Below are 25,647 nucleotides of genomic sequence, written 5' to 3'. Positions count from 1 at the left end.
GAAAATGAGCCACTCAGTTTAAATATTTAGTGTGACCTGAACTGTTTTAGGTAAATTACATTTCAGGTGATGGGATGTATAAGAGTGGAATTCAGTAAGATGGGCTTTGTCTTAGAAAAACAACATATTAATTTGAAAATTATCAAGAATCCAGTAACTATACTAAAGCCAATGCAAGAAATGTCCCATTTTTTCCTTCCATAAAACAGGGATCAAGCATTTGATTCCTCTGATGAAGCCAACAGAAAATGTACTAATTTAGTTTCAAAGAGCCTCAAATCAATCCAAACAATTTCTATTCCCTAACAGCACAAAATTTCTGATGGGAACACAGCTGATTTTCAAAAGAAAGGCGCATACATTGATTCAACCAGAAGTATGAAAGCCAGAATAATCCTTCAATGTTCAGTTCTAAGATACCATGAGCTTGAAAACTTTCCATTTGCTGTTCCTAAATCCCCTATTTTTCTTATTGTTACACACATGAATGTACCTGCCTTTGGAAAAAATCTTAAATTCAAATAAGTCTGTAGTGCAAACACTGAAGAAAAGGGGGAGCAAGTAAGTTTGCATATCCAGTAAGATGCTGTATTAGCTTACTCCAGCTGTAATTTCTTCTACCTGGAAGATATTTGTCTTGTTTTTTTTTTTTATTATGTTGTGTTGTTTTGGGTTTTTTTTTAATCAAAACTTTAGTCTTGGAGTTAGACAAGAAGTAATTTATTGCCTGAAAGCTTTCACAGTGATTTGTATTTCACAAGATGAACAGACAGTTTCATAAAGAAAAACAAAGTTGTGGGAAAAAACAAAAGCAGTAAATTTTGTCCTGTAAAAAAATGACAGCACTCCATAGGTGCCTTTTGATGTAAATGTGCTTCCTTCAGGACATTCCGGCAAGAACTCTGGATGCAATCCTTGGGCTCAACTTGTGCTTCATTCCTGTGCAGCACTTAGATCTGTCTGCAGAAGAACACAGGGTCTTCTGGCAGCTGTTAATTACACAGACAGGAACATAACCTCTTCCTTGTAGACTGCTGAAGCCATGGCAGCAGAAGACATTACATTGAGTTATTTATGAATACAGACTCTGCCTCCAAAGGTCCACAGAAAAAATAGTGACTTGATCCATGTCCTGTGACACTGAAGAATTTTAAGCTTGTGAGCTTTGTTTTTGCAGGAAAAAGACTCATGTAACAGATACCTGAACCTTCTTGCCTCTCATTACAGGACTTTAAAGCTTGCACTTTGCAATTGCATCATTTTAATCAACAGTATGCAACATAAAATACGGTTTAACTACTAAAAAAGGCTGAGCTAATAAAAGAGCTGGCTGATTAAATATGAAGCAGAACAGTCTTAAATATAATGAGTTATGTTCAACAACCGTTCTAATGAAATCTAGAGAGAAAAAATTGGTGGCTTTGGTTTTTGTTTCTTTCCCCCTAGGATCTTCAAGTTCACACAAAATAAAACATCACTGTCCATTTAACCACAGTATTGCATAGGGCTAAAACATTGTTCTATGGTTTTAACATTTAAACAGTCTAGAATTACATCTGCAGATGACTGCTTGTGCAATGTCCCCATCTTAAACAGATCTGGTCAATCAAACACTGCCTTCTTTGATAAGAGCTTAACAAGCTTTACTGGCATCTAGTTCTCTACAGGATGATAAAAATAAAAATCTGGCTCAATGTATTTTTAAAAATGGGAAATTAGGAGTGCTCTACACTTTTTAAAATCTCTTAAATACTTAGTGTGATTTTCATTTATCCCCAGACTTCCACAAGAACTTTTCATTTATCCCCAGTCTTTCACAAGAACTTTTTTTTGTCCTTATTTTTCTCCTTTTTTTGGTTTTGTTTTAGTATCACAGACTGCTGTGTTAGAATGAATTGGTTAGAAGTCTCTATTAGAGAAGTTAGCAACAAAAAATTGAAAATGAGATTGTATCTCAAATACTTGTAACATTTACTTACCATCACAATAGGAAAGTATCTCTCAGTAATGTGCAATATTTGGCTACAGCTACTTAAGCAATCTGAAGGAAGTACTAATTTTTAACTCAGCAGGGAAGCTTGAAAGTAGCTGAATTTATTTTCCACTTTTCTTTAATTCACAGGAAGCAGCAATACATTTTAAAAATGTTTATTCAGTTTCAGGTATCTCTTCTAAAGATACCTGTGGTATATTTGATGCACATCTTCCCTCATTACTTCAAACACACTTAAACTTGGAGGTAATCTAGGACAAGACATAAGAGCACTTGCAAAAAATAAAAGCACAGATCAGTATTAAAAATTTTAGGCAGGATAAATAGAAAAAAATCTGCCTTCCTTTCACTACAAATAGTTTCAGCATAATACACTTTAAAAAGCAAAATAATCAAGCCACAAAGTCCAATTTCTAAAGCAAACTTGACTTAAGCAAGCCTTTCACCTGTGTTACATTTCAGGGATTGGGCCCACAGCAACAGAGAAGATAAAGCATTCCTGAGGCAGATTGTCTCACGTCATTTTGCACCTCACTTAGAGGGATGGAGGAAGGAAGGGAAAAAATTTTACCAAAATTAAAAATCAGACATTGAGCGCAAACAATTGCCCCTCTCTATAGTAGCATCTCCATTTATGGCTGCCAGCCAGTACTGACTGTCAGTATTACCTGCATGAAGGAATATATATCCAGTGGGATTTGGGGAAATATTAGCAGTGGTGTCCTGCTGTCCCACAAGGACCTTTCAGTATTCCAGAAATACAAGGCACTTGCTGGGAAGGCCTGAGATGAAACCTGTGAGTTTAGAAGATGGTTCTCTGCCATATTCAGTGATAAAGGTATGCCACACCTTCTCTGTGATAATTCCAAAAAGGAAATCTGATTTAAAAAGTGACATCTTCTGGCTACATTAAGATTATTCCTTTGTAAAGCAGGATTTCACCCTCTCATTAATATGCTATATTGCAATACTCTAAGAGAGATATTTTTACAGTTGAGAAGATATTTTTTGAAAAGACACAGACAATGCAAGTTATAGTTTTCCATACAGAGTTAAAAAAGCTAATCGGAGTCTTCATCATCAAGGTATTCCTCTGCATTACTCAATGTTCGGACAGTACCTGCAAAGAAACAAATTTTAAAAAGCGAACTGAAAATACCAGGCACAGAGGAAACAAGACTGACATAGTTCACAGAGCTGATAACCCTTGTTATCCTAGACTTCTGGAACAAGAAAAATGAGTAAGTTTAAAATGAACCTGCTCGACTGTATTGAGAAAAGAAATCTAAGTGAAAAAAATTATTCACATTTTTAGGAGGAGGAACAGCAAAAGGAAAACAGGAAGAGAGAAAATTGCAGAGCCCTGTGGTGAAGGGGTCATATTTCAATAAAGTACAAATTACATTTCTTCTCTACATTTCTTCTGCTCCCCTGTTTAGCAGCACAATTAACACAATCTTTTTGCATTTCTGTGATATGATTTTAATAAGTTAGATTTTTAGAATGTACTTCAGCAATTGACATTTGAAAACCTGTCAGTACGTGTAAAACATAAATCTGAACATTGAAGTGGAGACAAAATAAGCTTCCTCCAATAAAACACTTTTAGAGCTGGACTATGATAGAAGTCTTATGTAAACAGGAACAAGGGAGAAGACTGCTGATATAGAACTGAACCTCTGAAAAAACAATGTTTCACATCCAGACACTGGAAATACTTAAATGCAGACTCCAGAGACAGAAAAATTAAATTAGTGAAAATAACCAAGAAAATACAAAATGCAAGAAAAGTATACAGATCAGTGGTGTCAGAGATATTATAAAATGCCACGTTGAGACACAAAAATTAACAAGGATGCTAATACTGAAACTGTAGTTAGACTGAGAATATCAGCTGTTATATCAAGGCAAGCAAAAAAAGACAGGGAGTGAAATTACCAAAGACTGGTGACAGACAAGGTGACTAAGGACAAAAAAATCAGTTACTCATTGAAACAAAATTATTTTAAAGGGAGTGAAGAAGTAGATTAGTTATGTAGATTAGTTAATTAGCATCAGGAAATAAAACATTAGTATAATTATTGGGACATCAGAAAAGAGAAAACACCTGTACTAGGTGCCTACAATCAACATGCAAAGACGTATGAAGTGTAACAAATAGGGATCAAGTAACTTTAGGAATATATTATATTATATATATATATATATATATATATAAATTATATATACTATACATACATATTTAAAGTATTATATACATATGAATGAAATAATGTATATGTGTAGATAGAAATGTATACATATATTTATATATGTACATACACACACACACACACACATAGAGAAGGACATCTGCCCTTTTTTACAACCGCTTTCTTAAGAACCAAGATTGGGAGAAATAACTTGCCAGTCTTCTGGGAAATCCTGATTTTACCTCTACCAAAAGGCAGAACAGTATTTTTGCTGCAATTGCTCTTGTTGCAGTCAGCTATTCCTCTATTTAATCACTGTAACCTCTAGGCTCCTGCAGGTTAGCAATCCCTCTGTTCTCACTAGACCTGAGACAATACAACTGCTGTACTGAATATCCCACCAAACTCAACTATAACCCTGCCTGTGTTTTAAAGTGATTTCTTCTTCCACTTAGAGTTTCCACCCTTACTTCAGCCTCCTGAAAGCTACAGGCAATTGCAGTTACACAATACTGAACAATTCAGTCTTTAGCTTTTTAAAATAGCCTCTTTAACTCTTTTGGACATGGACACTATGCTATTAGAAGAGATGAAGACAGTGGGAGGCAGTGGGACTATTTTAATTAACACTTGAAAGCATTCTTTCTTTATTTCTCAGTCACTCAGAGACACACAGAAATAAGAAAGCAAAAAATTTTAGCAGTAAGAAAAGGAGGATCGTATGTCGGTGCTTGTTTGGCTTAAGTTTGGAGGAACACACAAGCATATGGAGAAAGATAGGACATTGCTTTCTTCTTGTACCCTCTCCCTTGTGGTATGCTCCATCCCTGCTTTCATTTTGCCTGAAGGGCCCGTCTTCTATTTTCGTATCTTCCCTTAGTATTTTCACACTTTCTGAACTCTTATGCCTCTTGCTGATACAATGTGGCATTTTGTGTGGAGTCAGCAACATGGCATGTGATAAACCATCTTCCTATCATAGCTCTAAACTAACTCTCTCAAGCAAGCCCTTCCAAACACAATTCTTAGCCTATGTACCTCCCAAATGTTTTTTATGGCTATCAGTATATTGGTATTTGGCTAAAGTATTAATTTTCCAAAAGTAAAATTATCAGAAAAACAAAATCAGAAATACCTGCACTCTGTTTCTTCTTAAGCAAGGAAGCACAAGCTGCGTTCGTTGCCATATCTAAAGCCAGTTTCTTCTCGTTGTTTTTCAGATCTGTTCTTGCCCCTTCATGAAGAAAATTTTCATCATGAATCACAATCCCAGTTATTTCTTAACCAATGCCATTATGATAAGACTTTTGGTAATGTGGGTAGAACAGTAATGGACAAGGGAATCTGAGCCACTGACTGCTCTGAAGCAGACAAAAAGCTATGGATGCTCTTGCATAAGCTACAGTTGTTTAGGAAACTTGCTGGCTGCTCTTCCTTTTTAAGAAGCAGATGTCATTGCTGTTCTGGGGTTTAAGTGCCTACTTTTGTCTGTAAAGCACAATGAAATTATCTTGACCTGGTGAGATGTCTACCTTCCACAGCTGCCAGAACTTTTTGCAAGACTTTTCCTGCAAGTCAGGCAGGTGAGCTGGCTAAAGACTGTACCTGATTTATAGAGAAATACTTAAGAAATACAAATTAAACATTCAGGAATCTAGTCTGTACACAGATTGTTGAAACCTTGGTGAAGATCTTTACCCTTTTCCAGCAGCATCTCTACAATATCTGCATAACCTTTCCATGCAGCAGCATGCAAAGCTGTGTCTCCCAATTTGTTCTGTGGAGTTAGAGGGAAAAGCAACAGGATTAAAATGCAGCAAAAAACCTTTCAGCTTCTACCAATGGTGAGTAACATCACACCTCTACTCTTAAGGATCTATGGATTCAACCTACCTGTTGGTTTAACTCTAAGTTTGCCTGGGTAAGCAGGACATCTACTACATCTGCAGAAAACAGGAAGAGATGATAAGAGAAGAATTTTGTGGAAAGGAATTATGCTATTTTTGCATTCACTGTAGTTAAGATTCAATGAAAGACCAATCAAATCAGCTAATGAAAATCTGTAAATCAGACTGCATTGGGCAAACAACAATTAGTCACAAAAAATGCTTCTGCATGAAGTACCCCAAATAATACCAGAGTTCTTTTTCATCTGTCCTTCTTCTACTCTGCCTCTAAGTTACACTAATGAGCATGCCTGCTTTAACAGCAACAACAAAACACATAGCACTGGGATGGAGCTGAACCTACCTCCTAGCCTGATTTTTATCAAAGAAAAAAAATAGAATTACACTGAAAAAACCCTATTATTTAGCATTGCAATTTTATCCATCAGCCTAACAAAAATAACAAGAAAACTAGAGAACAATAATTTCAAATTAATGCTCTGATACCTTTATGACCTCCATGGCATGCCCAATACAGAGCTGTGTTTCCAGCTTTGTCTAACCCATTGACACCAACTTGATTATCCAAACACTCTCTCAACCAGCTCAGATTGCCTGAAAGACAAAATCAGTTTTGATGATCTTTTTTTGCTTGGAAAGTTAAAAGAACCATTACAAGTAAACAGTACTTTCTAAATTGTGTCAGTTGTCCCATGAACTTCTGAAGAAAGGAAGTGATTAGCAGCAATATTTATAATTCATTGAATAACCAGTCATACCTAGTCATAGCAAATAATGACAAAGTCATACTAAGCCATACCAAATATCTTTTCTTCCATTCCCAGAAGACCTTTATATCCCTATGTAGTTCAATGGATGGTACCACACTTCCTCTGTGTATAGACAGAGTGGCAATTCCACCAGGCAGTATCTCACCTTTTCAAAGCTGTAAAACTTACCAGATAACTTGCTCAAGAAGCAAGACAACCAAAACAGGTAGAACATCTTCATTCTAAATATTATATTATAATTATTATTATATATTTTATATTATTATTATTGTTATTATGATTGTTCTTATTATGGTAGAAAACAAGCAAATCATCCTTTAGCATCACACAAGTAAAACACTGAACATACCTCGTTTGGCAGCTTCATGCAGTGGATTATTAATAGACTCTGCTTGCTCTGCCACTGAAACAAAAGAGTAAATTCTAACTACTTCTGAAACATGTATTTGAAACCTGTGTGGAAACAAAACATATTTGATTCCAAACTGAAAAGAATTTTGTGAATGACAGACCAGTGAGATGCACTTTAATTTCCAGTTTATGGGAAACTAATTCAGAGAAAACCTTGTGAAAACTTCAAACAGCATCACATTGCACAACTGGTCTAAATGAGAAGATGTGGTCCTAGTACTATTTGTTCTTAAGGTCTGCAAAAGCTTCTGTTCTGCTTATACATGACAGTTTTGCAAATGTATGGACAGACACACCACCCCTCCCACCATGGTCTAAAATCAAAGCTTTACAAATAATCTCAATGGGAACATGAATTAATACCTTGTTTGGTTTATTTTAAATATTCACTCCAATATTCAAAAGAAATTTGAATGTAGATATGCAACATGTATAAATTAGTCTTCTTGCATATTAATAGTGCATGACCTCTGACCTCTGGCAAGCAGCAAGAATAGAGTCAGTTTGGAAGTTGATGTAGCCTCAATGACTACACCACAGATTTCTATTAATATGTTTCTATCAACTACAGGGCAGGGAAACAGAGCATTGTTACCATAATGTCTCCTACTGAAGAACGGACAACATGAATCAACCTAAGTCACATTGACAGCTGTGATGCAATCTGTCATAAGACACTGCTACTCTGCCTGCAATTCCTGGCAGGACTTGGAGGAATTGTGTTGTATTGTCTGTACTCATGGCTTTTGTAAACGATTTTAGTTGAATCTGAAAAAGCAGTTTCTATTCAGTCCAAATATATTTGGGATGTTTAATGTGGTGCAAACCCTAAGAAACTAATGCTTTCTGTGGCAGAATATATTCACTAAAAAAAGAGCAGAAGGCAAGCAAAACTCCATCCTTTAGATCCAAGTGTTCTTCCCCTCAAAACAGAAAGTGTCTCAAGTATCTGTTAAGCACATAATCAGAAACAGGAACAATCAGCAAACTCAAGTTATCCCTAGGTTATAAAAACACCAGACAGCTTGTCCACTGCTGAGGTACAGTGGTAACTGATACTGCAGATAGATATATTCTGAAATACATGGTAGAGTACTGTTGAGTACCAATACTGTGGTCTATTTTTGAGAAGATGTCTTTTTATTTAGTGATTTCCTTTAATTGTGAATTATCTTACCAAATAAAAATATTCTAGACTTTACCATAGTTGCTTGGAATTAGTCCAGTTCTCCCTTTGCAAGTTCCTTTCCACCAATTCGTATCACTCTGCAGAGAAAATGGAAAATATTCTAAACGGGATATATTGCATCTCAGAAGTACTCAGTCCATGTGGGATGTCTTAGACTCACCATGTCTGAGATGTAAATGATATCTCCTTCTTCAAAGTACAGTTCATCTGGCTTAAAAAAAAATAACAAGTAAACAAATACATTTGAATATATGTACGTAGGAAAAACAAATGCCTGGATAAGTCAGAATACATTCATCTCTTCATTCAAAAGAATGATAACTCAAATCCTCTATCACCAAGACAACAGTCCTTAGTTTGACTTGCTTACAGCTAACTTTCTGGATCAACACAGGAAGACTTTCTAACAACACAGGAAGACTGTGGCCTTTCCAACAAAGCATGGTGCAAAAGAAGCAGTGAAATATCTCTTAGGTTTGTTAACTTCATTTGGGAAATCTTTTTGGTTGCTCCCAGTTCTCCAGATCTCTTAGGTCTCAACAATCATTGCTGTCTTTGGAAGAAATAACAAATTATTCAAGATTTCTGATCTTTAATTGTAGGCAACTGATACTACAGAAGAAAGCATGCTGCTTTTAAACAGAGCTGTTCTTAAAAGTGACTGATGATTAATCAAGACAGTTTTACTCACATTAAGAATGACTATCCATCAACAGTAATAACAGCAGAACTAAAGAAATATTATGGACAAGGTTAAAAGTAAGACTCTCAAACCACTGAAGTCTAGATGTACTTACCGTTCTGGGCTCAAACATATACAGGGCCCTGAATACTTTAACCTGCCCTAAAAAAAACAAACAAACAAAAAAACCCAATTAAAAAGTCAGTACCAGTACCATTTCTTTAAATGCAGCCCTTAAATCCAAATACATTCCTTTAAGCTTAACGCCAGTTGCGGAATGAATTTGTGCTATACCTCTATCAAAGAAAATCATGATGAAAAGACTCAGCAGCCTGAGTTAAAAAACCCAGCAACATGGGTTGTGAAGGAAACTGGCCACCTGATCAGTTACATGTAAGCAGCCTCTTCTGCACACTTAACATGGTCTTTATAGCTCACTGGACAACAGAAGTGTTGTCACTGATTTTTGAGGAAAAGACTAATTTCACTCATATATACCCTCACACACTCCTACATTGCTGTACGTACTTTTATTACTAACATCAAATCTGTCAAATGACAAAGAATTAAGAAAAAACAAACAAACCAATGACCAATATCACCAACATGTTCTTACACTTACTTGCAGTCATTATTAGAAAAATAATGCAGTAACACAGAACTCATAAAGAAAAATGACATATGGTCACAAAGTCCTATTTAATGTACAACTGATGTCCTGTTCTATTCAGATGCTTAAAATAAGGCATAGGGTTTGCAACTCCAGTAGTGACTAACAGATGTTTTAATAGGGCACTTTGGAAGGGGTTGACAGCAGCATTCAAGCCAAGGAAAAATAACCTTAATGCAGAGAGGTTCAAATTAAATTGCATGAACTGCAAAAGAAGCTTCCCTACAAACTTTATTTTTACAATTCAAAAGGTACATTTCAAGAGCATGAACAGAAAGTACAATATAGAAGAAACATGTATGTTACACAATTTAATTAGTCAAACTGCTGGAGTCCATTGAACTTACCAGAGGAATATATTAGGCAGACTGTTCTGTATTGTTTACTTTTAGGTACCTGAAGTCTTAAGCATGTAGGTTTATTTACTTTTAAATGTTCTAAACTTGCAAGTGTAGGTTACACAGGTTCTTACACTCTCTGTGTTTATACAGATTAACTTGTTTAAAATTGCAGAGTCTGATCCACTAGGAGAATGTGTTACTTAGGTCACATTAGGTCTAGGCTATTTTGTGTCCTCAGAGAAACTGATGAACTTACTACCAAACACCGTACTGTAAAATAAAGTGTGCACATGCAATGTTTCATATTGTTTATTAAATGGAGATGAGTGAGGAAAGATTGAGTAGGTCTCAAGAATAAGCCTTTACCTTTCTAATTAAGAACCATAATCTGTATAAATTTTTTAATTTTTTTCCTACTAGATGTAGTCTTTGTTATCCCAGTATCTAAAATCCTCCCCACAAAAGCGAACATTTTAGAACGTTAACTTAAGGGCTTTGGAAATGACATTCTGAAGGTGAATATGCTAACCACCTTGAGAAAGGAGGATGGTACCCAACTGCAATTTTGCAGCATCCCTGGGGGTGGCTCTTTAACTATATTTTCAAATGCCTCTGGATATTCCCTACCAACAACAATGCCAAGGCACACTTGCCAAGGCACAATAACTAAGCAAGACACTTCTGCAGTTCTCTATTCTCAGGCTTTTTTGTGACTAAGTGTATGTAAAACTAAAAAAATAAGATGAATCTGTGTAAACACATTGCCAAGTACATGTAGATACTGTACATATTTTTCCCCAATATGTTATTGCTTCTCCCAGTTCCTAATTTTTAATAAGGAATTAAATTTGGCTTTATTGGTTGATTCTCTATTTCACACAGCATCCATTTCCTAGACATAGACAGTCCAACACTTCTCAGACTTTGCCCCAGAAACAAAATACTTCCAACTGTGGTAACAGCTAAAAAGAATGAAATCTGAGTGATGTTTACTACCTATACAGAGATGATGAACAAGGACTGTTGTATGCCGGGTTGGTTCAGTTTGGGATTTTAATAAATGTTAGTTAGGTTGGTTCTCTGTACCCTTATTTCCCCCTCACAGTGGTCTGCTCCAAGCTGTCTACCACGGGAGCTCTTACATGTCTATCTTATAGCCACCCCCTGTTTATTCCTGAAAGTTCTGTGTCAGTCACACCATCCTTGCAATCCTATTTGTCCCAGAATGCTGTATCCACCCGTTATCTATCCACGTAGGTTGCCGTGGTCCGTGTCACTCCCCTGTCGTCTGTCCCCATTGGGCGAGGGGGCCTTCCACCCCTGTCTGCCCGCCCCCTATTTAATCCAATGCTTCCCTTGTTCAATCACCATTTTGTCCACACACACAACCTGGGAACGCTGCTACGACCACCGCTGCAGCCACGCGGGAAATAAACAGTTCTCAGCCACGCGGGACAAGGTGTGCCTTCTCTCGTCCCTTTGCTTTCTCTCAGCGTACGGCTACGAAAGCTGCATTACCCACCCTGGAGCGCTCAGCCCTGGAGCCTCCGTGCACGCGGCAGCCTCGGTCTCACCAGAAGGCAGTGCCTAGCCAGGCGCCCGGGCTGCCCGAGACTGGAGCGAGAAGAACAAAAGCCACAAAAAACAGCACACAGTAATGCATCCTGGACCAAAGAGCTTGAGCATGAAACGTGAACTGCAGCTGTGGAGAAGCTAAGCAACAATAACAAAAAAACAAGAAAGAAAAAAAAGAAAATAACAAAGAACAAGAGTTGACACAACAGGATGGAAGACAGGAGTAATGACCCTTCTCCTTGGCTTTCTCACACAGAAGACATAAAAACAAAAGACAGAACTGCCCACCAACAACTATGGAGAATGCAACAATCATGCACCGATTTTCAGTGTTTAATGTAAGAGGAGGAAATATGGGCAACAAAAGGGAAGAGTAAGAAATATTAAAAAGGGAAATGAGAAGATGGCAGAAAGCAGGGAAAAAGGAGAAATGTGCATTGGTGTGTTTCATGTCTTTCATACTAACGTACTGCATATGTGTCAACAGATTTTCTAAAGCTATCACACCTGTGGAGACAAAGAAGACTAGAAATACTGATGATGATTACAGTTATGGCTAGCACATTGTTTAAATAAAAGGCAATTCATTGTTTATTGTTTGTGGGGTTTTTTTAAATTCTGTAAACCTGAAACAGAGAGTTACTTCCCCAAATGTTCAACTGTGGTGTCAGAGACAGACCGACACATGCTAAAACATTCTTCTGTGATGGAATACAAAGTACAGATCTCCATCTATAGAACTACAGGTCTTGTTAATATTAATTTCACAGTACTGTATATTGAAGTTAAACACTACTCATTACTGGCACCAATCTTTTAAAAATTTCTTGATATTTAGCCTGTTTACTTTGCTTCATTAAAGAGCTTAGAACAAGAAGACTTTAATATTTGTAAATTTTGATTTTTTGGCACCAAATTCTAATGCAAAAATACAGTCTAGAAGATTAAAATAAAATGTTAGCATGCAAAGGGCATATTAGACTTGAATCCTTGTTCTGCAAACACAGAGAAATCGTATTTTATTAGGCACCTGTAATCACTGGGAGTACTTTTATCTAGCAATACCTACCTCTAGGCATGCAGACAGAGCTTGCACTGGCAGTAATTTTTGCTTTGGAGGACACAAAGATTTACAAAGTACCTGAGGTCTTCCTCTGTTTCCACTTACAACCATCTCTCTAGTACAAACAATGTTTCAAGATTCTGGTAGGATGGCGAACCAGTAATTTGCACGGATTTGAACTTATCGAAGTTGACTGACTGCAACTTCTCACCACACACTTTTAAAGAACAAAGTAAGTAGAACACAGACCACATGTGTTGAGGAATTTTTGCAGGACAATGGACACATTCAGCAGATGCACAGTCCAGCCTTCTGGTAACAAAGTAACCAGTTCAAGGACCAGGGACAGTGATTCCTTGAAGACAGAAGAGTCAGCAAGAATCGACAAGTTGTCAGCAAAGTTCAGGAAAGTGAAAAAAAAGAGGACTAAGGGTGGGCCAGACAACCACAGCAATATGTGTGTAGAATTAGGTGATCCAATTAGCATTTAGTCTCAGATGCATGGACAGTTAGGATTGGTCAATTATGTATTAGCTAGAGGGACATGGACATTATAATATATTATAGATACAGGTTTCTGTATAATAAAGGTGGCTTCACTTGATCACATTGATCATGGCGTGATGTCCCATTTCTGATCCTCTGCACTGCATTTCTGGTGACCCAAGCGATGTGATACCATCCGCGTCCAAGGGACCCGAAGACAGCAACTTGGCTGCTGTGCAGAGGATCAGCGACAGTCTTCGGGAAGCGGGGAAGCCGGTCGAAAGTATCTTCACTGCCCCGGCGAGAGGAAAAGGGAGTAAAAGTCTGGAGTGCTCCAGGTGAAGACGACTTGAATCTCGCCCTGATCAGATGAGCGGCCGGGGAGGACACGAGGTCGGACCATGAGAGAGATGGAGTCCAAAAACTCCTCCAACATATCCTCTCTAAGATAGAACAAAAATACGAGACTTCCACTCTGAAGGGACTTATTCACTGGGCTTGGGACTGTAACCTCATAGCAGGAGTGCAGGATGCCTTTGAGATTTCGACATGGGAAGCTGTGGGGCAAATGTTATGGGACTGTGCTACGTCTGGGGGCGGTGAAGCAAAAGAGGCTTCTAAGTATGCTACCTTGGGAAAAACTATCATAGAAGTGCTGCAGGCTATGAAGGCAGAGAGAAAGGCTGCAGCAGCAGCTTGTGCAGCTATTGCTTCTGATTTAAATCCAAAGCCTCAAGCATTTACAGTCAGTTCAGTCCAGCAACTGTTCTCTACAACCTTAGATATCCCATCACGCAGTCCACAACCCCTCAGCTCAGTCTCCACTCTCAAACTGGGTGTTATCCCAACTGCACCCCGTCTCAGAAGGAGAATGAGGGAGCTGGAGTGTCCCACAGAGGCTTGGACTGTGTAAATCAAGGCAAAATTATGCTCAAAGCGAAGAAACAGGCAGTGGCAGTAACTTAGAAGCAAAACATACATTGGGTAATAAAGATGAGGACGGTGATGTTGTTATGAGTGGTGCTTCTATTGAGGAGGATTTGAAATCCTTAGTTAACAATTTACAAAAATCAGTGATTCAACAAAAAGACTCAGTTGTCCCCAAAAGGGATTATTCTTTTGAGAAAAGGGATCTGCCAATGATAGTATGCTCGGAGAGGCAAAAGGGAAAACAGATACCACATCCACATTCTGGTGTGGGGACAGGGTAGACAAAAGCCTCCGTCTCATGCTGTTGTGGATGAGGAGTTAGAGCTGGAATGCGACCCTGAAATAGAAGCAGCTCAGAAAAGGAAATGGAGGGGAGTTATAACTGAGGCTATTGTGGAAGGGACTTTCCTCCTGAATGATATTGAAAAATTCCCTGTGGTTACTAATCCTATGGGTTGAAACTGGGAGCCATTTGACTGGAAAATTTTTGGGAAATTGAAGGCTGCAGTTTCACCATATGGCTTAAAATCCCAAATTGCACAGTCACTCCCGCAGTATATTTTTTCTGCTAACACATTAATTCCAGCCAATGTTCAAGTGCTTGTACAACTGATAAAAGCCCCCCCACCAAAAAGTTCAGTTTCATAAAAGTTGGGAAACAAAATGCAATCAGGAGGCAGCAAGACCTCGAGCTCAGGGAGACCCTCTGTATGGCTTAACAGCACAACAATTGCTTGGCAATGGACCCTGGGCTACTGCAACTGCTCAAGCTAGAAGTATTGATGAAGTATTGCATATGAGCCAACAATTATCATATAATGTCATTCTTACACTCCCAGATGGGTTACACACTAAGTCCTTTACACTCATTTGTTCGTCAAGGAACAAATTAGGACACACCTAAACAAATTAGGACCGAATCTGGACACACCTGGACCCCCCTCTCCAACACCTGATGGCTGATCAACGCTCGGAATTTTCCCCACGGCTGCTGGAGATTGCAGGAACAGGATGGTTACCTGGACCTAGAGTAACTGTAACTGGCACTGATGCTTTACCACCACTTCCATCACAGATTGTAAATCAGATTGAAAAAGCTTGTCCTATGCATGGCTATACATGTAAGCCATGGCTTCAGGTTCATTGTATAAAATGTAATTTGAAAACTTGGCGACAAATTCGCCAAGAAAACAATCTAACCTTAGCTCAAAAGAAAAAGCAGAAACTTAGTATGCAATAGATGCTTTAACATACTTAACATACTTACCCCAGAAAGTACACTAGCAATATTTTTAGGGCCTAATAATCAAAGACAGCCTCCACCTGCCCCTCTTCAAGGACTGCTTTTACAACAGTGGAATTTTAGCCAGGCTTTGTCTTTGATAGAAACACAAGACCAAAGAAGACTGTTTTGGATTAAATTGCACTTGGCTAAACAAGCCATAACAAATCAGATTATCTTGCAGAGTCAGATAACAGCTACTGAGTGTGGAGGAAGAATAGCAATACCACAAGGACACTATGTTTCTGACAATCAGTGGGACGAAGCCAAAGGTATAGACTGGGCAAGGTATAGATGTGATCAACAACGACAGCTATGGCAATGGCAATAATTTGGCAGGTAGTAACAATGATAATCTGTGCAATGATCAGGAAAACACAGGGATTATATAACACTGAACATCGAACTAACATGTGGGTCACATGGGCCAACAAAACAGGGCAGAAATCCTTTTGTTTATCATTGGCTACACCTTCTGATCCATTTCGCACATGTTTAATTGGTGTTCCTTTAGACTCCTTTGAAGAATTTGGGTGTTGGACCAGAGCCACAATTTATAGCAACTTAAGTAAGGCCTGGTCGAGCTGGTGTGCTAGTCAGAATGGGATCATTACCAAAAATCAATGTGACAAATTGGGAATCCTCAGAAACCCTATAGGAGTTCAAGCACTCACAATTGCTCAAGAGTTAAATACTACAGGTATGGAACCACAGGAATTGGATATTTTAGGATCAATGCCTGGAAATTATTGTTTGTTTTTTGGAAATTACAAAAGGAAGAACATGGTTAGTGAGAAATTGGGAAAAGCAAAAGATTGTAGCACCTGGATATCATCTATTTCTTTGTGGTATTACAATACCACAGCATACTGTGCCAATTGGGTTTGGCCTATACCCCCAAAGTAAAAATCAGTAAGGATTCTACCTCCTGGAGTTTTCCTTATTTGTGTGGATAGAGCCTGGCCTGCAGTATCTCAGAAAGCATTGAAAGGACCATGTTATTTTGGAAAATTAACATTGTTTGCCCCTAGTATCCGACAGATGCTTAACATCAGTCACAAGTTGCAGCGTTCAAGAAGTAGTGTGCATCAATTGGGCCCTGAATATAGAGATGATGTATAATTGTGGGGAACTCCATCAGTTATTCTAGCCTCAATTTTTTCACCAGGAGTAGCCTCATCAAAGGCCCTTACACAGCTGAGGTGATTGGCATGTTGGACAGGGAAACAAATTAACATTACATCCCCACTACGGAATGAACTCTGATGTAGGTACCATACACCACGCTGTGTTACAAGATAGAGCTGCCATTAATTTTTTACTGCTAGCACCAGGACATGGGTGTGAGGATCTTGAAGGAATGTGTTGCATGAACCTTTCTGATCACTCTGAATCCATTCACAAGAAGCTGTCACAGCTTAAAAAGAATATGAAAAAGCTCACAGTGGTTGAGAACTCTTTTGATGAATAGCTAAGATCTTGGGGCTTAACAGGGTGTCTTAAGGACTTAGTACACTCTGGCATTATGGTGCTTTGCATTATTTCAGCAATTTTGCTTATAGTGCCTTGCTTAATGCAATGTGTACACAGGGTAGCTAAGCGAGCTATTAAGTCAGTCTGGCTTGTGCAAAAACAAGAAGGGGGAATTGTTGAGGAATTTTTGCAGGACAATGGACACATTCAGCAGATGCACAGTCCAGCCTTCTGGTAACAAAGTAACCAGTTCAAGGACCGGGGACAGTGATTCCTTGAAGACAGAAGAAGAGTCAGCGAGAATCAACAAGTTGTCAGCAAAGTTCAGGAAAGTGAAAAAAAAAGAGGACTAAGGGTGGGCCAGACAACCACAGCAATATGTGTGTAGAATCAGGTGATCCAATTAGCATTTAGTCTCAGATGCATGGACAGTTAGGATTGGTCAATTATGTATTAGCTAGAGGGACATGGACATTATAATATATTATAGATACAGGTTTCTGTATAATAAAGGTGGCTTCACTTGATCATGGCATGATGTCCCGTTTCTGATCCTCCGCACTGCACACATGTACTTTTTTAAAATTTCAATGCACCAGGCACACATGAATTACTTTATTCTCAGCATGATTAATGAGAGGAGTATCCCTTTTAAAAGAAAAATACATGGAAGCACAGAGCAGTGATATGTCCCACAACAAATCTTTTTCTAAGCACAGGGACAGATTCAAAGGGGTTTTCTTTTCAGCCCTGTTGTGCCCTGGTCTGCTTGGTGGGTTTAGGGGAAGGTTATTTGAGTCATTTAGAGCAGTGTACAGGAGAAACAGCAAAAATCTTCAATAGCAAACCTTTACATGCAAATTTTCAGAACATTAAGGTAGAATTAGGTACTTGGCAATTTTTAAAGCAAAATCCAGACAAACTAAAGCACTTCAGAAACTTTAATTTAGCCAGCTTTTACTAAGGCCTTGACTGGAACTTTTTGTTCAGTTTACAATATATTTCCAGAAGAAGTTAGGAGAAGAAATACAGAAAGAAAGGATAAGAACAGAAAGATATCACCACCCATGGACCCAGTGACAAGACTAGCAATTTTGATGTCCACATCAAAGTGATAGTCACAACCTTGATCCATAGGGAAAAACCCATGAAGCACAAAGTTAAATGTATTATCATATGCTCAGGTTCAGGTGGGAATGGCCAGGTATCTCCGAGGGGGGAGCAGAAATTAACACTCTCTGCTATAACACTTGTGGATCATCTGCAGTTCTCTCTGGCGGAAGGCTTCAGAAATTGGTCTGGGGTTGGGGTTTTGGATGGTTTATGGCACTTTCTAAGATACAACATCTGCCTTTCAAGTAGTTGAGTTAGTTATACCCCACCAGCAGGGACGAATACCTTCAGGCTTGGTATGAATGTCTGACACCTTCCCCACAGAAGGGAGTTTTCACACCTGATCCAGTTGAGTAAAGGAAGACATGATAAAACACTTACAGGCCTCTTCCCTTATCTGCCTCAAACCCCAGTTTCTTGATAAACACGGGTTGATTTGTTGTGGTCATCCTCAGGTGCTCATGCTCTCTCCACCTGATCTTACATATCATGGAAAGCAAAGTACACCCTGCTTTTTTAAATTTGAGACATTAACCAGTAATATTTCAGTCTCACAAATCCCAAACTTTAGTTATAAGACTGTCTTCTCCCTTCTTATGGAATTTCTAATAAACATCTGCAAATCAACTACTTGACAAGTAAAAAATGTAACTTATAATACATACTCAATAGATACAAATACTCAGCATACAAACCTCCCAAGTCACAACTTGCCAAACCCTCCCTTCAGCAATGCATCACAGTAAGGGAGTCAAACTAACTACTCTCTGTAACTAGCAACATAAACCTAATGTCAGGTTAGGCCAATCCCACGCCCTTTAATTTATTGTGAATAACTTACTTATAAACTCCTGCAGCTTTTTCTGAGGAAGGGAAACATGCAACTCATAATTCTAAAATAATCCTTTCCCCACTAAGTGCATCAAAGCAATGAAACAGAGAAACTAAACAGTAACAACAGCTTAAAAACGCAGTTTCTGATAGGTACTGAAGAGACATACCTGCTGTGCTTCATAATGCAAAATAATAAAAAGAACTCACAAAACCAAAACACTATTTTCTAAAAATACTGAAATATTTTTGTTTTCTTCTTACAACTTTGAGGTTTATTTTTAATCAATTGCAGTACCATTAAGAGAAGACTGCTTTCAAAGAAGTGCTAAGTAATGAGCACAGCAACAAGGAGTTGCTGTTTCTCTCACAGTGACTTTTTTTTCCCCACTTCCTTTCTGTTCTTTTACTCCAGCTTCTCTAAACCGCCACAGACATTAGCATTAAAATCCCCTCTACCACCAAAAAATTCTCCACTCTCTCTTATTTGCTTTCAACGCACCTAATGAAAAGCTAAAAAAGGAAAAAAACAAAAAACCAACCTATACTTGCACGGTATTACTTACCTAGGTATTTGTGTTAAGCTGAAATTTTACCATCAAAGGAGAGATAATGAAATTTCATTAGCTGTCAATTAATATTACGTCCTCAAACAAAAAAACACCCCAGCACTGTCCTTGGTTCAAAACACGCATATTTTAAACAAAATAATGATGGTGGTAAGTCAATGTTCACAGGAGCTACCAAGGATTGGACCCACTGGACCAATACGAGTTTTTTGTTAGCATCTCCATAGAGAGCCATAATTAAATCTCACTGACTTGAATAAGGTGCTACTTATCAGATATTGATCCTATCCTGATGCAGTATGTTTTCATTAGCTATATTAAGACTGAGTATCAAGACTGCCATAAAAATCAGAATAACTAACTCAAGATGAACTGACTCACTGTGTGTCACAATGCATTGTCAGTGCCCACAGTACACAGAGGGATAATCTCTGTGCTGCAGAAAATCAGAATTGACTATGGCAATCTACAGTTAGTTAAAAAACACAAGTCTATCAACCTCTTAAATGGTTCAACCTAATCCTGGGCTCTCATCAGCCACCTTTCTCCTTGCTGCCATAATGCTGGATAGAAACAGTCCAGAATCAGTTACTCAAGCACCAACTTGATTGAAAAAAACTAATTTGAACCACTACCTGTAACAAATGGCCACCCAAAAGATGAAAATATGCAAAGTCTATTCCAATACCTGACAAACACTTTCAGTGATGAAATTTTCCTTAATATCCAATCTTAACTTCCACGGCACAACTTGAGGCCATTTTCTCTCATCCTATCACTTGTCACTTGGGACAAGAAAAAACACACATCTTTGTACAACCTCTCTTCAGATAGTCATACAAAGCAATAAGGTCTCCTGAGCCTCCCTTCCTCCAGAATAAACACCCCCAGCTCCCTCAGCCACTCCTCATTCCACCTACTCTCCAGACTCTTCACCAACTCCGCTGCCCTTCTCTGGACTCTCCCAAGCACCTCAAGTGTCTTTTGTGTAGTGAGGGGCCGAGAACTGGACACAAGACTTGAGGTGCAGCCTGACCAGCACCCAGTACAGGGGGACAGGTACTGTCTGCTGCCCACACCACTTTTCATGCAGGCCAGGATGCCAGTGGCCTTCTTGGCTACCTGGGCTAGCTCATGTTAAGACAGCTGTCGACCAACACCCTCAGGTCCTTTTCCTCTGGGAAGCTTTCTAGCCTCTCTGGCCCAAGCCTGTAGCATTCAGAATTGGAAAACAAGGTGCTTTGCACACAGGCCTCCAAACAGGTACAAAAAAAAGTATTGGAAGTACTTTCTACAGGAGTGCCATTTGCACTTTAGCATTTTGATCACAGACACAGCAGAGTTCAACACAGCATTTAAGGATTGCCACAATGGAGGTAGAAAAAGGTGGAGTCCCCAGTATTTAGAGAACCATCTTCAACTTCTAAGTAACTCTTATGAGAAGGGGGAAGTAAACACAGAGAATATATGTTGGAGGAGGGGAAGGGCATACTAAAAAATGCAAAGCATAGACTGGTGCCAGCCTAGATGACAAACTGAGGTATCCAGGAACAATCATGGACTGCACTAATCGGTACCTGGAAGGGAAGGAACAAATGTCATTTCGTTACAGAAAATCAGAAGTAAAAATATTCTCACAGAAGATATAAGTGCCACTGTCATAGCCTGATGATGAAATCTTCCTGAAATCTTATCAATTTTACTTTTATAAATACCAGCATGCCTTCACTTGCCTTCACTTTCAGGAAGCTTGCTGGAGGTCCCAGCAACTTGCAGTAATAAGAGGGTTTGAGGTCAGAAATGAAAGTTTATAATTCATACTGAAAGCAGACTGGGAACTGTTTAATTGTTTATCTGACATTTTTCTCCCCACAGACCTAATGATTGCAATGTAACTCCCCACATTCACATGCTCACATCTTCCTAGCTAACAGAAACCTTTCTCTGAGTAAAGAAGAAACCCAAACCACCATCACTTATGCCAAATTTAAAGCCTACTGCCAAGGCCTTAGGCATGTGACTCAATGTGAGTGTTCTGCTCCTGTGAATGCTGTCACAGCTCATACTTCACCTTAGAATTGGGGTGAACTTGTTTATGACTCAAACTAAGTATTTATGTCAAGAATCCTACTTTTAACTCTGACAGCTACTAGGGGGAGAAAGTCAACAAAACTGCATTGAGGTAGCAACCCTTTATGTTAAATCCTTATGCTTCCTCCTGCCTCCCTCTCAACTGCAGTAATTTAAAACTCTAATTTCCTTGGTACACAGGCTGGTACTTCTCCATAAAATATAAATGTGTCAAGTCTAGGCCAGGATCAACAAACCTTACTGTGAACATGAGAGTAAGGTTTTTAAAAAATATTGGTACACCCCTTTCATCTCCCCAAAAGCTTTCGCTGCACACTATATAAGGCTTTAATCACAAAGACATCACCAGACAGCACTCTTCAAGAAAACACTGCTTAAGTAACAGACAACTAAGCAGAAGCCATTAAAGCTCGTCAAATCCAAAGTACTGAATAAGCAACTTTCGTAAACAGGATTAATATCCAACATGATATGAGCTCTGCAAAGAATATTGTAGCTTGAGACATCAACAGATTTCTTAAAGATGGAGAGAAAACCCTACTCTTGCATAATGCTGACAGAAAAGTATGTTTCTGCTACTTTCACCATCCACTCCATTCCATTTTTGATAGAGTGTCTAAATAAAAACTACAGCTAGAAAACAGTAATACAGAGTTGCATGAGAAAAGCAAAGCACTTAAAAAAAAAAAAACCAAAACACTACAAGCTAAAAGACTTAAGAGTCTCTATAAACAATTTTGTCCCCTTACCCAAGGGCTGACTACAGACCCAGAAGACTAGCTCAAGTGTTCACAAACACAATTGTCTAACATATGTTGACATATCTCTCTGTAACTGAAATCCTTATGTGCTGTGCACAGAATAGGATTTACAGAAAAGCAATCTGTCAGAAAAAATGCTCTCATGTACTGAAGAAAATGACAGTGTCACAGGTAGCTGGTTTACCTCCTTCATATCACCTCTTTTCCCCACATTTTTAAAGTACTGATGTCCAAAATCCCTGAATTGAGCAGTGAAGACACAGTGTTCTAAAAAGGATATTTATTTCACTATATATTTTCACTTCCCCACCAGCAAAATATTTTCCTCCTTCTCTGTCCAATCTGCACTTCATATTTCCCCAACACAGAGGAATGGATGACAGCAACCAATGTCTGGTTTTCTCTTCTGTCTGTCCTGAACTGTAGTAATTCATCAGCAATGCAAGCAGGCTTGCTGTTTCCTGACAGAGCTTATAGACATGATACCTAATAATCACTGAAGAAAAATCAATAGAGCTTGGCCAAAGGCACCAAGATATTCTAGCAAATGCAGTCAAAATGCCACCAAAAGAGACAGCCTTCCACTGCTGTAGAAACTATGTCTCCATATGCAGTTCCTATATTTATGTCTTTAAATGATAGGGTTATTTATCTATAACCCTAAGAAATTATTTTACAGTATCAAAGGTGTATTATCTGTATAACATACAGAAGTCAGACATGCAATTACAGAGATATTTTCAAGTTTGCTAGAAGGCAATCATTTTCAGAAAATTACTTTAAAAAAAATCTAACACAACAGATACCATAAAATTTTATCTCCTCGAAAGTCAGAGATTTGGAAAAATTAATCTTATTACCCTCTGAAAGTCATTAGCAAGACAATTTTACTTTCTTTGTCTTCCTTCTCCTACAAATTTCCTTTTGCTGTGTCAAGCACTCATGCTGGTAAACCAGCTCAGCAAGTTCATCAGACATAAAATAACCTTACACCGACATACAAATAACCAAACATAAAAAAGTTGAGAGCATCGCCAGCTTGTCACATGACTAAACGGAACAGAAAGGGATGGTGGGGGTAGGGATTCTGTCCTTTTGATGACAGTCCGCATTTTATCAGATCAGATTTTATCAGCACACCACAAACTGCACCCCATGAAACTAGGGAGAGACACCTAGTATTAGACAGAATATGTCTGAGAGTTCTCAATCTGAGGGCTCCTGTAAGTTAGGCAGGGCTATAGCCTCTAACTCCTTAAGAATCTTACATTAAATTTAACTAATTTTCTTGAAAAATAGAAAACTGAGTTACCAACGTCTTCAGAAAATCCCATTTTCCACACATATTCAGCTGTGAAACACCACATCCTTTCAAAAGCCCGCAGATTCCCTCAGTACTGACTGTTTTCAGTAAGGGTCCACAACAACAATGCTCTTATTACTGTCTTTTTCATTTCAAGTAAGCTGTTTTCAAAGAAGCTTAGCAAACTACAGGGCAGAGGAAATTCTGAAGATGAAATTACTGCCAGAGAGCTTTAGCAGATTTTGCTTCTGCAGGCAGGATGAGACTAATGGTTTAAATGGTCTAAACTGTTTCTGCACTTACTTGACTTCAAATTAAAAATTGTTTTATAATCTGTCTAGTTAAAATACTCAGTTAGGCTAAGAATTAAATATTTTTTTATATCGGCATTTCAAACAGTATTCCAAGTGCAAAAAAAATTGAAATTTGAGTGTACTTAGGGATCAGATAATCCTGGTTTGGAAGACATCAACTACTCTTATCCATTTAATTAAAATCACTGAGGATTTTTAATTTCTAAGTAAGAACTTAAGCTTATCACTGACAGATGATAAAAAACATGATAAATAGCCATTAAACTTTCCAGATCAATTTCTTACTTAAAAAATCCCAAAACCCTAAAGGTAATGGTTAAATTTGTGACAGAATAATGTATATTTACCTGAAAAATGCCACTTCTATTCTAAGATTTAAAACTGTGCAACTTCCAATAGCTTTTCAATTTATTTTTAGAAAAACCTATGGCTGCAATTAATTTTCTTAGAAAACCGGCTTTGCAGTAAATTTTTCTGAAAAAAACACAGGAGCAACACATTACACATTGATGACTAAATGCACTAGAAAGGGTGAGGTGCACATTGACAACTGAATTTCGAGGAGCACATTTAGACTCTGGCCGTTAGGACTCCTACAAGAGAAAACAGTGGATTCCACCTTTGAAGATGAAGAATGTTGCACGAGACTATACTATAAAACTGATTTTAGACATTAATATATTGCCAATCCGTGCAAGCAGGAGGCAAACCTCAGAGTACTTCAGCAGTGTTTCTTAAAAAGGGCAAAAGGTTTCCTGTGCTTTTCAAGCTACGCAAGCAGCTCCCGGACGGCCACCGCCGGCCGGGCACGCCACGACTCCAAGCGCCATCGCTGAGCACCGCGGCTTCGTGCAGCAGACGAGCAAGGCCGGGGCAAGAGCGCTTTGACAAGCCGCGGCACGGGGAGCCTGTCGCTGGGCGATGGCTCCGACTTGGGGGCACTCGCGAACCTTCTCCCGAGCTAGAGCGAGCACGGGGTCCGGTCCAGACACTGCGCCCGGGGGAAGCCCCTTTGCTTCCCAGCCACGGGAAGGGCAGCCCTCCCCGCCGACACCAGGCGTGCGGTGCCGAGCTTCATGGCGGCAGGGTGCGGTCCGGAACGGAAGGACGGCCGTGCCCATTCCCACCCTCGCCCGGGCTCTGATTGAGAGCGCAGACCCGAAACCCAAGCCATTCACGTGTCAGCAGCAGCGGGCTGCGTCGCGCCCCGCACGGCGAGGACGTGCCAGGCCGCGCTGTCCTTCCCTCACCTGGCTTGGCCGGTTTAGGTGGCGGCTTGGACATGGCTGGCCTAAGCACGGACGGGGGAGCGGCGCGACGGCGATCGGCTGCCGGGGCGCGGGTCCCCGGTGAGAGGTGGCGGTGCGAACCCCGGCAGTCCCCGGGCACGGCGCGGCAGCGGCGGCAGCAGCCGGGACGAAGGGCAGGTCCCCGGCGGGTCCCCCCCGCCCCCGCCGGCCGCGGGCGCCGTGCCAGCCCCGAGCGGCACGCGGCCAATCAGCGCGCGCCGCGGGACGAGGCCCCGCCGCTTCCCTCTCCGCGCTCCGCCCGGGCCGGAGAAGCCGCCCAGGCGGCCCGAGGGACGGGGGTGGCTCCGGCGGCTGCGATGGGGCTGCTCCTGGGAAGTCGGCTGGGGCGTCGTGTGCTTGGGACCGCCCTGGCTGGGAGGCGGGCGCGCCCCGCAGAGCTCCGTGACAGGAC

General features: G+C 39.6%; 1 protein-coding gene across 2 annotated transcripts; it reads right to left on the bottom strand.

The window, feature by feature from the left end:
- Nucleotides 1-704: 704 nt before the first annotated feature.
- On the bottom strand, nt 705-25,462 carry OSTF1 (osteoclast stimulating factor 1). Of its 2 annotated transcripts, XM_068176911.1 has the most exons (10): nt 25,197-25,447; nt 9,260-9,306; nt 8,623-8,673; nt 8,476-8,539; nt 7,212-7,265; nt 6,579-6,686; nt 6,079-6,128; nt 5,884-5,962; nt 5,321-5,419; nt 705-3,113 (listed from the first exon to the last, which is right to left on the bottom strand). In XM_068176911.1, the coding sequence occupies exons 1-10, from the start codon at nt 25,228-25,230 to the stop codon at nt 3,055-3,057; spliced, it is 645 nt and encodes a 214-aa protein (XP_068033012.1). In that variant the 5' UTR covers nt 25,231-25,447; the 3' UTR covers nt 705-3,054. The 2 variants fall into 2 exon arrangements, with proteins under 2 accessions (XP_068033012.1, XP_068033013.1); XM_068176912.1 differs by lacking the exons at nt 705-3,113; nt 5,321-5,419 and adding an exon at nt 5,435-5,645 and having other exon boundaries at nt 5,855-5,962; nt 25,197-25,462.
- Between the last annotated feature and the right edge of the window lie 185 nt (nt 25,463-25,647).

The sequence above is a fragment of the Anomalospiza imberbis genome, chromosome Z, assembly GCF_031753505.1.
Source record: "Anomalospiza imberbis isolate Cuckoo-Finch-1a 21T00152 chromosome Z, ASM3175350v1, whole genome shotgun sequence".
In the NCBI taxonomy this organism is placed as follows: domain Eukaryota; kingdom Metazoa; phylum Chordata; class Aves; order Passeriformes; family Viduidae; genus Anomalospiza; species Anomalospiza imberbis.
Note: the sequence above shows the minus strand (reverse complement) of the source record. Positions and strands in the feature narration are given on the sequence as shown.